Source organism: Epinephelus moara, chromosome 14, assembly GCF_006386435.1.
Source record: "Epinephelus moara isolate mb chromosome 14, YSFRI_EMoa_1.0, whole genome shotgun sequence".
NCBI classification, from domain to species: Eukaryota; Metazoa; Chordata; class Actinopteri; order Perciformes; family Serranidae; genus Epinephelus; species Epinephelus moara.
In genome coordinates, this window is record NC_065519.1 from 18595100 (window position 1) to 18610125 (window position 15026).

At 41.6% G+C, this 15026-nt stretch overlaps 1 protein-coding gene across 2 annotated transcripts in view; it reads left to right on the plus strand.

Annotated features, from left to right (window-relative positions):
- The first annotated feature begins 628 nt into the window (after window positions 1–628).
- The window catches only part of impg1b (interphotoreceptor matrix proteoglycan 1b), a 33481-nt gene continuing 19083 nt past the window's right edge, over window positions 629–15026 (plus strand). For both annotated transcript variants that reach the window (XM_050061901.1, XM_050061902.1), the window contains exons 1-10: window positions 629–1072; window positions 7643–7858; window positions 9063–9229; window positions 9352–9380; window positions 10113–10147; window positions 10273–10319; window positions 10429–10578; window positions 12313–12371; window positions 12649–12842; window positions 12930–13349. In XM_050061901.1, coding sequence (XP_049917858.1) covers window positions 1006–1072; window positions 7643–7858; window positions 9063–9229; window positions 9352–9380; window positions 10113–10147; window positions 10273–10319; window positions 10429–10578; window positions 12313–12371; window positions 12649–12842; window positions 12930–13349 — 1384 coding nt within the window. In that variant the 5' untranslated portion in view covers window positions 629–1005. The remainder of the gene's footprint in view (window positions 1073–7642; window positions 7859–9062; window positions 9230–9351; window positions 9381–10112; window positions 10148–10272; window positions 10320–10428; window positions 10579–12312; window positions 12372–12648; window positions 12843–12929; window positions 13350–15026) is intronic.

Genomic DNA, 15026 nt, shown 5'->3' on the forward strand with positions numbered 1-15026 from the left:
TTGGATCAGACAAATATGGAATAAGTGAGCATCAAAAAGACACCTCAGGAAGTGGAGGTGGGTGAATTTTTCGGAGGAGGAGGATCAATCAGGTGCATCTACAACAGCCAAAACACAGGGGAAAGGGGGCAGGGTTACATGTAGACACTGCCCTTACAGTCAGAAGAGAGGCCTGAACTTGGCTGTGCAGCTCAAATAGGAATTAGACACATTGTTTTTGGTAGCTGGGTGAATAGCACAGAACAACACTGCAACCCTGACCTCTCTTGGCACCCAAAATTGCTGGCCTGGGAGGCAGGGATTTGCTGTGAGCACCCAGGAAGGAGGAATCTAAACTGAGAGCAAGAAGAGGATGAGTTAGAGCATTCAAACAGTGACACATAGAGGCGGATAAGAACACACAGAGTCTGGGTGTCAGTGATCAACTTTGGGGCGACTGTAGGAAGTAGTTATCTGATCTAGGCTGGCTGGCCGATCCCCAAGTTTGTGCAGCTGACAGATGAGGGTCCAGAAGGTGGCTAACAGGATGAGGCCGGGCGGCCACGTGGCCCCGCACGGATTACAAGCAGCAAGAAGAAGGTAAAGAGATTAGACTCAAAACGGAGCCTGCTTTTTTAACCTCGTCACTCTTGTCACACTGACAGCGTAGAAGGAAACCTCCTGAGCCAAAATTCCACCCGTTCACCGTCTCTCCTTCCTCTACCTCTCTCCTCCCTCCCTCGCTCCCTCTGCTCATCCACCCATGTAGCCACCTCGCTTGTCTACAGGGATCCAACAGCATCCAGGAACTAACTGCTGCTGAAGAACTGAGCTGGAGCACAGATAAGAGTGGACTGGACACCCTCTTTTGGCACAAGCTGAAGACCTTGTCAGCACAGATGAGGACACTGTTGCACCCTCTGCTTATGGACTCGTGCTAAAGAGATTGTGGATTTTATTGTTGCTTGCAACAGCCTCTTTACAAATGACAACTCTGGGCTTGAAGACCACATAAATTAGCCCATCATGCTTTTGAAGTCAGGACTTTTCCTCACTTTGTGTCTGTTTACCCTCCAAGCAAGTCGAATCAAAGGTAAGAATCCTGTGGGAGGCTGGTTTTTCTGTCAACATAGTTGAGATTTTTCACCCAGTAATTGCCTTTTATATTATGATTGGAGAACGAAATGTTTGTTTTCACACAGAAGGTTTCAGTAGTTGCATATTTGCAAGTTTGAACAATCTACCTCTTTGAGGCTGCACTTGTAGCAAGGACAGATGTAATTCTGTCAATAAAGTAGTGATATATTTCTACACGCCTTTTTTATACACCTGCCTCAAGAAGGACCAAACTTTGGAAAAAGGTCACTTTATGTTTAGTTACTGACAAATAATTATTTGCTGTGAAGACCTTCCTGCAGGTTTTCTGTCAATGAGGTTTGATTGCATGGCGAGACTTAAAGAACAGGCAATCCACTTCAAGGGCAACAAGGTTTTCCAGTTAAAATTGTGCATGACTCTGCAGTTTGAAGATTTCTCTCTGTAAATTACAAATTGTTTGCTCATGCTCACTTAGATCTTTGATTTTTTTAAGAAAAAATGTCAAGCAGTCAGCAAACCACTTTTGAGGTCATGAATATTCACCATGAATTAAACGGGCAGAGACATAATAGATGTTCACTGAGAAAGATAGCATCACTTCACCAGTGATAACATTTGCGACTGCACTGGTTGTCTTGTTCAGTTTGATGTGCCCGGGCGAGCTCATTATCCTGAAGGAAACAAAAGCCATTCTGTTCCCAGTGTCGCAGGACGCTAATCTTTTCTGGCTTGTAATTCTGCTGCGAGGCCTTTTTGTGGCTGCACCAGGCATTAAGGCCCGCTCAAACACTCCCTCCTCTTGCTCAGGCCCTCGTGTCTCTGCATGTGCAAGTCAGGCTTCAAGCTTACCGATTTCCAAAAACCCATTTAAAAGGTTGTCTCGCTGGCGTGACTATTAATGGAGGCACGCATGATTTGGCTAAATTTCAGGCAGCCTTCTGACCTGCTGGAATGGAAGTGGAAGGTTTGTCGGGTGAATGGGTCTGCCTGACAGACACTAAACTGGGGGATATTTGCCCACAAAGCTACAGGCTGTAATGTCAATGCCCACACATTCTTTGCGTGCTCTTGGTGTTGGGCCAAGTTTGGATTTGAGAAAACAATATTGTTCTTTGTAGAGGTTGTTATTTAGGTGTAATACAGTGATTAACACACTTTTTACTTGTCTTTCTCCACCATTCATGTCAAGCAAAACATCAATGAATGCCTGTGTTTGGGGCCCTTTTTCAGCTCTTTAATTCTAATTCCCGAATAAAGGCCAGTAGCACAGCAGGCATGCACATTCCTACTACAACTTAAAGTAGGTGGACACAATGTGATGCAACAACCACCACAAACCTGACCTATAATATTTTATAAGAGTGAACGTTCATCTCTGTCCGTCTCAACAAAATCAATTACAAACTTCACAGAAGTAGTTTGCATGTTTGTTAGCATTCCCAGCTACTCCATCACAACACATATTCAAGTGACAATGATATTATGACATCACAATGTATGAGCGATACCATAGAGAGGCACAATTCCTCGTTTTTCCTTCCTGTTTCCCCCACAGGACATTTCAGATTTGTGCGGTAGTCATTGATTAGAGACAAATCAATTTTGATCCTGTTTGAATTGTGCCATAAATTACACATGAATTTCACAAGTGGTTTGTTGTAGTACAGTTTAGTTTAGTGTGAAACCGCTCATTGAATTACATCTCTTGGCTCGCACAATATAGACTGCTTCATTGCCATATTGTTGCTCGGGCAACAGATATGGTCTTGTTTACTTCCTGTCATCTGATGACAAATCATATAATCTGTTTGGACACCACTATCAAGGAAATGAATGAGCATATATAGTTAAAAAAAAAAAACATCAGTCAACTTTAGATAATGTGTGGTTTTGTATTCAGTGGAAACATTTTGCAGTCAAAGGTTTTGGTCGTAGTGGGACTTGACATGCCTGACCCATTAACTTCAATAGTGGTGGCACCCAAGCAAATGCAAAATTCAAATGCTGCCCCTGATAACCCTTCCGTCTTTAATAATTTGCTTGTCATCTACTGCATCAACAACATTCCAATAGGATTAACACTTGGACCTATGTCTAGTTTGAAACAGTTTATACTTCGCCAACACCAGCTAGTTAGCTAGCTAGGTGACTTAGCTATTTCCCACACACAAATGTAACCTTATCTGACCTGATGTGCTTAATCCAGTGACACCTCCCTGGTCTTTTTATCAGCTGATAATAGAAGAACGAATAAGACGTGTTGCTGGAGTTAGTGCATTCCTATAAGAACCACACAGGCATTGTAGCTTCAGTGAGAAAGAAACTACTGACTTCACTTACGCGACATGTAGTCTCCTTCAACAGTTTCAGGGCAAACTGCGACTGTCATGACTTACAAAATTATGTTTTGAATTGACAAACATCACATGTGTAATTCATGGCACAGTCATAATGGGATCCGAAAATAATTTGTCTGTGGCTTTCAACTATCGCACTTATTTTTTTACAAACCTAAGGTCCCATGGTGGGTCACCAAAAGGGAGAGACTTCATCCCTCTATGATGTTTCCATGTTTCAGCACTGAGTTAGTACAACAACATGCAACATCTCAAAACAAATACAGCGACACAAACAAACTCTGAGAAAATAAATGAGACACACAGTTGTAGCTCTTACTTCCGAATCTCTGGGCTCTACCTGTATTGTTCTTCATCTGCTTGTGGTCCAGTGTTCACCATGCTGGACATGATTATGTTATAGTTAACACAACTTAATGGCTGTCATGGGGATGTGTATTAATGCATGAGACTGTCCTGTTGTCATGTTTATCTTCACAAAAATGCACCATCGCCAACTTAAAGCTCTGTGTCTGATGCCGGTATATCAGTGATTATATTGTTTACACTCAGTTGCTCTTTTCATTTCTCTGTTACCTTCATTCTGCTCCCTAATCCAGAGGAGGCACAGTCTATTATTTGGGTCCGATGACCTGAAGTCTGTTTTTGGGGCTCATAAATCCTGGCTTATTGTCTTAGAAAGTCCTCTGAGGTTTGCCACCTGGCATCACAATGAGTTCCTTTCTTCTAAAATAGCTTTGTTCAATGGTGTGACTGTGTTGGAGAGCGTTGACTGGCACACCCGCTTGTGTTGTGGTGTGGAATTACCCTCCTGTAATGCCTCACCGGGGTGGCTGAGCTTGTTTTCTTTACTAAGGTGATCAGAAAATTAGGGCACTTCTTCTCAGTGTGTGCAGCATCTCAGTGTTATACTTTATGGAAATAGTCCTGTGTCTGTGTGTCTGTTACTGTTTGAATGTTTTTATGCAACAGAATTGTTTTTGTAAAATCAGCTGGGTATCCACCTGCACCTCATTTTAATCTCTTTAAGGTTTGCTGTGCACGCACATCCCTTTTCAACTGTAATCCGCATGCGTGTGCATTTCTACACATTCACACCTGGACGCTGCCCAGCACACTGCTGGCCACTGAGCAGCTTCAGTGAAGCCATGTGGGGTCAGGTCGCCCAAGGGCATCTCAGCAACCATTCCTCAGGGAGAAGCGAGTGTTACTCATTTGCTTTCGCCACACATCTGTGCACTGTGCCAGCATTTGAAATGACAGCGTTCCAGTCACAAACCAGCTCCTGAAAGCCTCAGGCCCAAAACGTTTTTACACTACAGTGAATTCAAAAACTCAAATACAACATTGCACCTTAGAGGGACACAAAAATCACACATGCAAAGGATTTATTGACTCTCCGGGACCCTCTGTGTTTAATATACTTTTCACTGCAAAGCCAGATGCTATTTATGGCCAATGGCAGGGCAAGCAGCAGTTAACTTACAGTAAGAGGGCTGATGCCATTAGGTAACTTGTTGGATTAAGTATCTGTCAAATCAAATACTCCTCAGTGGTTGTTAGTGTTATCTGCCTGATACCTGCATACACATTACAAGACTACCAAACATGGGCATTTCAAGGGAATTCCAGTTTCCAGAGTTTCCAGAATTCCGCCCTAAAAAACAGTTTTAGACACGTTTGTAAATGTTGAATTACATTTAATAAAATTCTCCCGTGCCCCATATGCTGTTACAATCACTCCTGCATGTGTGGGGCGCCCAGTAGCTCACCAGGTAGAGCAGGTGCCCCATGTTCAAAGGCTATGTCATTGCCACAGCAGCCGTAGGCTCAATTCCAACCTGTGGCCCTTTGCTGCATGTTGACCCCTCTCTTCCCCCCTCATGCTCATCCTGTCCGTTCTAATAAAGGCAAAAATGCTGTAAAAATAATCTTAATATTATGACTCTAATATTGCTTGTAAAAACTATTGATACACTATTAACAAGTAGAACGCAGATACAAGTAACCTACTCTTGTGTGTGTTGAACTCTGCAATCTCTCACCCCTAGAGTTGGCGTGCATGCATCTGCATTTTGTTAATCCACCTGAAAGCGCTGTCACAAATTGACATTTTATCCAGTTTTAAGCCATAATGTTACCATGCGCTTTTTAGATCCTTGTCATTTTTACCTAAATGTTTTAACCAATTAGATTTTAGCATTTGGATGCTTGGTTCTGAAGTAAACCAAGTGATCGACAACATCTGTGCCTGCCGGACACCATCACTAAAACCTTGCCAGATTCTCATTCATCTCAGTGGGCCCAGTATTTGGGCCCGTGCTAGTAAGTTTGATGCCTTGGAGGACCTTAACCTGCTTTTATCTCTATCAAAGCTAAGATAACGCTGTGAACTCCCGTGTAAGTTTTTACACTGTGTCTCTGCAAATTAGCTAAACCGGGAGTAGCTGTCTGAGCTTCAACACTCACTAGGCCTTTACTGCTGTAGTCGCTTTCTCTGTTTCCCTAGTTATCGTCTGATTCCAGCATGCCATCACTCACCTCTCAATCCAGGTGTGATCGCTGCCTTCATCTGACCAAAACCATTGCCAAGCTGAAAGAATATATCTCCAATCTCTACAAACTTTTCCCAGACTCCTTGGTTACAGTGGGTGCTGCTCCCATCGCTGCAGCTGAGGCCGAGCTAGACTCCAATATCCTGGCTGCTCAATCCAACATGGAGGATCCCTGGCTACAGCAGGGAGCTAAACCAAAGAAAAAGGCTAAGGCCACATCAAATCCAAAAATCCACAGCTCCACTTTCAACAAGAGCCTTGGTCCATCGTACATCGGAATAGCAAGGGGAAGATATTACCCCTGCTTCCTTCTTCTCCCTGTGAGCTTCAACTCCCCAACTGGTTCAACATTCTGGAACAGGACTTCTCCCTGCTGACAGAAAACCTCCGTCCCAACTAGTCCTTGGGACTAGTCAATCCGACTGGTCCGTCAATCTGATTGAAGCTGGCTGTCATTCCCTCAAAACCAAGTGATGGACACGCAGCTCCTTAGGCTGTGACCTTATCTTATTGCTACAAGCCTTCACTGCACACTCCTACATCTCTCGTCATTTGTGATTCCATCATAAGACATATTAAATCCAAAACTGCAGTGACCCATTGCATACCCCGTGCTAAAGTCCCACAGATCCTGTCTCTGGTTAGCAAACACCCCTATGTCCATAATGTTATTGTTCATATTGGCACAAACAACACCACCAAGCAGCAGTCTGGAATTTTAAAAGATTTTGACCATCTTTTAACAAATTAAAACAACTGTGGAAAGTTCGTCTTCATCTCAGACTCTCTGACCTCGCTGGGCCGAGGCATCATGGCTGCAGTCTAATCAGTCATTTGTGTTTTACTTACAATTTAATCTCTTTTGGTAAAGGGTTTCCTTTTTCAGCAGTTTCCATGACTGGAGAAATTCTGTATTTTTGGAGAAATGCAGACGAGAAAGAGCTTGTATACATGAAGATGCCATGTCAGTTATGTGGATATAATACAAGACTAAGCAAAGCTAAATGTAAACACTGTCAGAAAACAGCAGAGTGTATCACAGCCTCTACAGATGCATTCATTGCAGTGTGTGTGTGTGTGTGTGTGTGTGTGTGTGGTAAGCGAGGAGAGAAAGACTTGTGTGTCTGCATTCAGGACAGGCAGGTGAGCTGGTCGTCAGGTTATCAGTAAACCATGAATGTAACAGTATGCCCATGTCAAGACAAGCTTTCGGCTAATATTTAATAGGTCTAAAGCCCAGGATGAAATAACTAATGGCATTATTGTGACATCATCAGGGTTGTTGCTGTTTTCACGGGATAAGCATTACGTCTTGTGACAATTATACTGATTTTGTGCCTCTTTCAAACGTCTCTTGCTTTGCTTGTGATAATGCAAACCTAGTTTTGTTGCCAGCAAATAGTATTTGCTTTTTTTTTTTCATCTGTAAAGGCAAAGGCAACATGTTTTTAATTAATGGCAACATTATTTTGTGTTTGCATCATTTATATAACAAGTAATTACATTGTGAAGCTGTTAATATTGCATTTGCCACAGAAACAAACTCCTACCTAATGCAAATCATTCACCTTAATGTAGGAATACTTCATGTGCTACTGGAAAGAAAAATGATATCTCTTCCTAAACTTCCAACTTCACTGACTGCTCTTGCAGACCTTCATGACCACGGTTTTTCTGGACTCAGGGATGTGAAGTACCGACACTTCCTAGAAGCCTCCCGACCGATCAGACATGCCACAAATGTCAGGGCAGAGCAGGACGGCCATCGGACAAAGAGGTCGGCGCTCCTCACCACGGGGGTTAAAGTGTGTCCCCAGGAGACGATGAAAGCAGTCATCGGTAGCCATCGGGCCTATTACAAGCTCAGAGGTAAACTGTGAGACTTTGATGTGAGCTTATACCGTAGATAGACTTTTTTAAGTTTAACTTTTATGCAACACCTTACAGTGAAATTAATAAGCCTTTCCTAAAACATTGACTCTGTGTCAGATGAGAATAAAGCTCTTAGGCAAACAGTTGGGTAAACAGCTGTCTGCTTTGATGTTTTTGTGCATGTTTCCTTTAGCAAAGATGATTAAAAAGATATTCTAATCCTCTCAAATGTGTATGATTCTCTAAATCTTATTAATTAATGTACATACACATGCATAGCTTAATACACTGTAGATGTTTGTTATTTGTCTCAATTGTTTAGAGCCTAGTGAGGCTGACATGATGCCACAAAGCGATGCGCTGAAGCTGTTTTCCTCACTGTACGGATACACACACACACTAAAGCACTTGATATAATGAAGTTATATGCAAATATTCTTTGTCCAAGAGAGATGAATTGTGGATGATTTAGGAGGCAGAGATTGCCACCTTGGCTGTTACAATGGCAGAGTAATACAAATTGTTCCACAACAGCTGCCGTGGCGTACGTTGTGGAAATGAGGCAGATTAATTCGGTGTATTGGAGGTAATCGCTTCGCTCCAGAAATGAGTTTGTCAGAGAATAAATTTCCCACAGGCATCAAGATATTGGACATTGTGGAGCTTGTTTCCCCCACAGTGGCAGATAAAACATACTGTGGCTTCAGGGTGTCTTTGTGCTCATGGTTTTCCTATTAACAAAAATGTCATGGACATGCAAAGACTTAAATACGTGGTTTGACATTTACTGAAAAAGGCATTCCTACCTTTTTGCGCTGTCCCAATTATATCATGTTCAATATGTTATGTGATTTATTATAGCACTGTGGCATTGTACGGTGTAATGTGCTGAGTATTCCTATGTGAAGCTGCAGTGTTTGTCTGAGGGAGATAATAATCTTGTAGATAAATCCCTAAATCAAAGCAAACTCCCCACATGCAGAGATGCCAAGATCACTACCAACAATCCTCTTTATCCTCAGTCATTTGATTTCCCTGTGCTGTAGCTTCCACCCTGTCTGCCCATATTGCAGATATATATAATGCCATGTCTATTTTTTAACATAATTATACTTACCTGTGAGGTTGGTGTGTTTTCTTGTTATGATTTCTGAGAAAAGTCAAAAGAACACATCCACAAAATGACCCTACATGTCCTCAGTTTGTCAGGAAGCAATCTGGGAAGCGTTTCGGATCTTCTTGGACAGAGTCCCAAACTCAGAGGAGTACAGAGCCTGGCTCTACACCTGCCAACATGAAAACCTCTGCATGGACGACCTGGCCCAGAACTTCAGCAGCTCTCAGGAGCATCTAGACATGGTGGCCAGAGTGAGTTTGCAGCTGAAATACCTTCATAGAGAAGTCCAAATTTATGGCTTGTATATATTCATACTGTTATACTGTCAATCTCTAGTGTAAGTCTGCGTTAATATCTTGCTTCTTATTTCCAGAGAGTAGCTGAGCAAGCTGAAATTGAAGGGTATGTGTGAACTTCTTTCTGAAGTTTTGTGGTAAATGTGAGTTTCCTGTTTTGTAATGTGCTTTTAGACCAAAAAAAATGTTCATAAGAAAAAAAAAACGTCAGTTTTAACAGTGCATAAGTGGTAAATAATTGATAAATAATTATCAGTGCTTTCATTTCCAGAGAGGCAATTTCAGTAAGCATCAGAGGAGCTATTAACACCTCTGCTCAAAATGTTCAAAAGAGTTGGAGTCAGCTTAACCTTTAGCACCCCAGACAGAAAAATGAATATTCAGGGTGTTATGCAAAATGGTTTTAAAGGTCCAGTGTGTAGGATTTAGGGGGATATGTTGGCAGAAATGGATGTAATATTCATAACTGTTTTTTCATCAGTTTATAATAACCTTAAAATAAGAATCGTTGTGTTTTCATTACCTTAGAATGAGCTATTTATATCTACATAGTGAGCGGGTCCTTTTCCACAGAGTCTGCCACGTTGTTTCTACAGTAGCAGAGAATGGACAAACTAAACACTGGCTCTAGATAGGGCCATTCACATTTGCTTGTCGTCTAATGTAGTTCTCCAAAATGTTTGGCCCACAGGAGAAGTTTCAGTTTCTTCCAATCTGCAACCTCACCACTAGATCATGCACACTAGACCTTAAAGCATAAGGCTTATCTTAACAAACTCTAGTTAATGGTCATTGTTGTGTAACCAATTTTTTTAAAAACATGTTATTTTGTTTCCAGAGTTATCCCTGAAACCCCAGGGCCGGAAAGGGATTGTGAGTTGAACACTACAGCACCCACACTATTCAATGAAAGCATCTGAATTTCTTTAGAAACATAGCAGCTATCAATACATCTTCATAACATCATATATTAACTGGTGAGTTCCTGTTTGTCTCAGGCACCTGGACGCCCCCACTGATTCTGCTACCAACCGAAGCTGATGCAGTAAGTTGACCCACAAAGTTTCAGAATTGTAGTTTACTGTTTTGAATATTTAAAAGTGTATCTAATGGTGGCACTATAGTCAAACAACATAATTTGGCTTTTTCGTCAGCTTGAAGAAAACCCCAACATGATAAAAGAGAACTACGAGGAGTACATTATCGAGTTCAGAGTCACCATTGTGGACCCGGCGTACAGCAAGCTGCTCAGGGACCCGGAGGTAGCACAGTATGATGGCATCACACAAGAGCTCACAGACAAGGTGAGGACCGAGTGTGAGTTCACAGACCCACAGTAAATGTTAGCTGTCTGCTTTACCTCTCCACAAACACAGGGAGCCTGATAACAGAGCTGTGAGAGGGCTAAAACCCCGAAAGTCTACTGGAAAAGAAGCAAGTGGGATCCATTTGTATTGTCTGTTTTGTCACTTGCAACCTCTTTGCTGAAAAAATCCTTACACAGCAGTGTTGTATTATTATGCACAATGCCGTACAATGAGATCAATGTGAATGCCAGCTTCTGCAGCATTGTATTGTTCAGTGTAAATCTCACCCGATTGATTTAACAGCTTTAAAGTCGCAACCAAAGGACTTTAGGTAAGACTCCTAAATGACCACAAGCCTGAAATAGTAAGATCTAATCATATAGATTATCTCTGACTAAGAAGGCATTGACTGAGGCTCTCAACACCGCACTTAAGAGTGACTTTTGCTGCTGTGAAACCAGTATGTCATTTATTTTTTAAAGAACTAAATGTTGTTTCTAAGAATTGAAAGGTGAAATTTACAGCCATGCTCTGATGTGTTTTTTTTAACAGTGTCACAGCAACGCTCAACTAACGCAAATCTTAAAACTTTAATATCAAGCATGCACATATAATTAAAGTAATTGCACTATTTAACACCTGTTTAGACATGCACATGTACAGTAGCTTTTTATGGTTACCACGACTGACAATCCTTAATATCACTTGTGCATTTCTTTACCTGTTGTCAATTTGCCAGTCACTAATTCTTCCTGTCATTTCAGAGCCTGCTTCCACCCTGCCCTGCAGTGTTTCCACCTTTAGCTGTCATCTGATCTCCATACCTGTTCCCAATCCCCTAATCAGCTCCCTGGCACATACACAGGCCACTTCTCCTCACTTTCTGCTTGTTACGGCCATATGTCTGCATCTTTAAATTTATGTTTGCCTGCCTGGCTTTCCCCTTCTGCTTAGTTTTCCTTTTCAGATTAATTACCTATCGACAAACCCTTTTTTTTTTTTTTTTAAATTTCAGACACAGCAAACCTTTGAATATTACCTCTCTGCCTCTATGTCATGCCTTAAGGTCTAGTAGGCCTTTTTCATTGAAGACATTTGGACATGTTACAGTAGGAAGCACAGGTGTACACAATGAAATTATCAATAGCTGAATTCCATTTAGATGCTTTGATTTCAGGGTCCTGGTATTGTGCATGCATGCTCACTGAGAACAGAGCCACTGTTAATGTCATTAGTAACACCTGTGCTTTTCCAACTATGGCAGGTCAAAATGTCTGCCGTGAAAAAGGTCTATACTGAGCCTACACAGTAGCACATGTCCTGCTACTAATACTGGAAAATACCTGGCACAATTTGTCTAAAGTCCAAGGTGATGTTTTAAAATGGCTTGTTTTGTCCAAGCAGCAGTTCAAAACCCAAAGATTTTTACTTTACTGTCATGTATGACAGAGAAAAACATACAGATTCACACATTAGAGAACACTGGAGCCTGGGAATGTTTGCCATTTTTGCTTAAAATAGTTGCCATAAATGTTCTTTCGATTATTAATTAATACGTTGAGCAATCTTTGCAGCTGTAGTGTACAATGCAGCAAATCCCTCAGTTGTAAAATAACTTAATACAGAGATACATGTTTTTTTACTGGACAGCAAAGCCCAATAAGGCAAAGCAGAATGATTGAAGAGAAACTGTTCATGTTTCTTACACACTCCTGTTTTTCTTTTCTTCAGATGCTTCATGTGTTTGAAAAAGTTCCAGGATTCAAAGAGATTCGTATTCTAGGATTTCGGTAAGTTCATTGTAATTGTTCTTTGTAATGATGATTGATTCTGACAAAACAACACAGTAGATAAGATAAGAGACTCAAAACATAAATTTCTTATACTTTCCTCTGAATTGACTTTAATTGAAGTGTTTAATTCCTCAAGTCTCAAGAGAAACTGTAACGTTCCCTAAAATATCCTCTTCTGGGATATGACTTAGAAATGTCTGCCTCAGCTGACATCCATTATCAGTGAGGTCTGTCTGTTATGAGGGTTTCTGACATGACTTGTTGTGTTGATCAGCTCAGAGGATGTGTCCGTGCGTTACGCCGTGGTTTTTAATGGAGAAACAGAGCTCAGTGATGACCCTGAGGGTCTCGAGGAGCCTGAGACAGATGAGGATGTGAATGCTCCTAAACTGAAGCACATCATCGTAAAGGCCTTAAAACAGGAGCCGTCGCTACCGCTGGACATAAAGACGCTCAGCTTTGAGGCTGGTGAGCATAATATCACTGAATAATAGTATGTTAGTCCTTAGATTCAGGTTTAAAAGCTGTATGAATTTTTTAACTCTTCCTTTTCAGTCACCACAGTTTATCCAGTTGCGGAGCTCGGCATGAACCCTGCTGAGGACATATCTGAGGACGACACCACACAGATGCCGACAGCGGACAGCACTCCTATCCACAGTTTCTTCCCCACTGTGCCGGTGATAGAAAACTCTTTGGAGGCTTATACAATCGAACCAGAAACACACACCTTTGTGCCTTTCATCCCAAACATCCTCCCAGAAAGCACCTCTGCTGTCACTGATGAGACTCCTGTAATGTCAGCAGTAGAGGAGGAATCCACAGAAGGTACTGCTGAGGAGCCCAGTGGCATTTTAACGCCAGAAACAGAAGAGCCGGAAGAGGAAACAGAGCCAGAGGTGGAGGAGATACCACAGACTGAGCCTGATGCCGGAGGTGAGGCTGAACCTGAACCTGAAGAAAAGGTGACAGACGGTAAGGCTACTTCAGGTTGAATCTTTTTTGTAAAGCAGTATGTTGAAGTTCAATCAGGAGACACAAGTTCAACAATTCAAAGCTTTATTGAGCAGCTAAACTTTAGATTGAGGTTCGGACTCCATTTAGAGGTATTGACAGAAAACAGGATCGAACCACAACTTAACCCACACTTTGCCATCGTGTTCTGGTTTCTGAGTCTTGATTAGATTGATGGTGGGAAAGCAGTGGGAGGATGCTTTTATGGTCTAAAGACTCAAGAGACGGGAACAGCTGATTAAGGTTTATAAAAGGAACACATCCCCTAGAGAAATACATTTTAATATTATTTGAGGGGATGATACCAAAGAAATTACATAATATCTAAAAGTAATTGGATAAAAGAAAGAAAGATGAGAGTGGAGGAAAGTATATGAAAAACAATTAAGCATTAAATGAATCTTACTGATTGAACTTAAACTGTGCTTCATTTTATTTTTATTATAATTTAACATCCCTTTATTTGATTAGTCTAGTATTGATCCGCAATTACTGGATGGTGAAGAAGTTTTCCCCCTTTTTTTCCCTGTATGTCTACACATTATTTAATATTAGTCCCATTTCTAATATTAACCCTGACCCTTAGAGTAACTTCAACTGGGTAATAAATGTTCAACCTAATTTTATCACAAATGTCACATGAAACTCTAGAGTCGTCCTAGTGATACATTAAAGTCACTTGATAGTAAATATCAGCAATGGACTGTCCAATAAAAAGTGACCCATTTTTTTTTTCTTTTACTAATACTTATCAGCACGGAACACTCACCTCTCATAGGAAATGGAAATTAGACTTGGTGGTTTGGTTTTGTGCACGGAGATGCTCCCTGCTGAGGCAATACACCATATTAAAACCCATTAACAAACAGCGGCCTGCTTGTGGTCGAGTCATTACAAACTCATGCTGTGCTGCCAAACTTTGTTCAAACCTGCAGAACTTCAGCGTTAACTCTTGTATGTATCAGGCTTGTCAAGCTGAATATGAGGGACGTGTATAAAATGATGCGCAACACATACACAGTATTTTACTGTGCTGTCAGACACTGGGACATGCCATAATAAATAATAATAATAAATTTTATTTGTAATGCACTTTACATAAAAAACAAATCTCAAAGTGCTACAGAAGGCAGTGCAGATATGCTATGCTAAGAGTTAAAAACAGACAACATGATAAAATACATAAAAATGCTTTAGTAAAAAGGTAAGTCTTTAAGTTGCGTTTAAAAGTGTCCACAGTCTGCGGTGCTCTCAGGTGGTCAGGGAGTGCCTTCCACAATCTGGGAGTGGCCGAGCAGAAGGCCCGGTCTCCCATGGTGCAGAGTCTGGTCCTGGGGGGGGTTGAGGAGGTTGGTAGTGCAGCCAGTGTGTGAGGAAGTCTGAGGAGTGAGGAGTTCTTTAAGATACAGTGGAGCATGTCCATGAATGCACTGATGTGTGATGAGGGAGACCTTGTATTGAATTCTGAGTTCAATGGGCAGCCAGTGGAGTGATTTGAGGATGGGTGTGATACGGTCATGCTTGCGCGCCCTCATCAGGATCCTAGCAGCGCTGTTTTGGATGTATTGAAGCCTCTGGATGCTTTTACTAGGGATCCCGATGAGGAGCGCATTACAGTAGTCCAGCCTGGAGGAGACA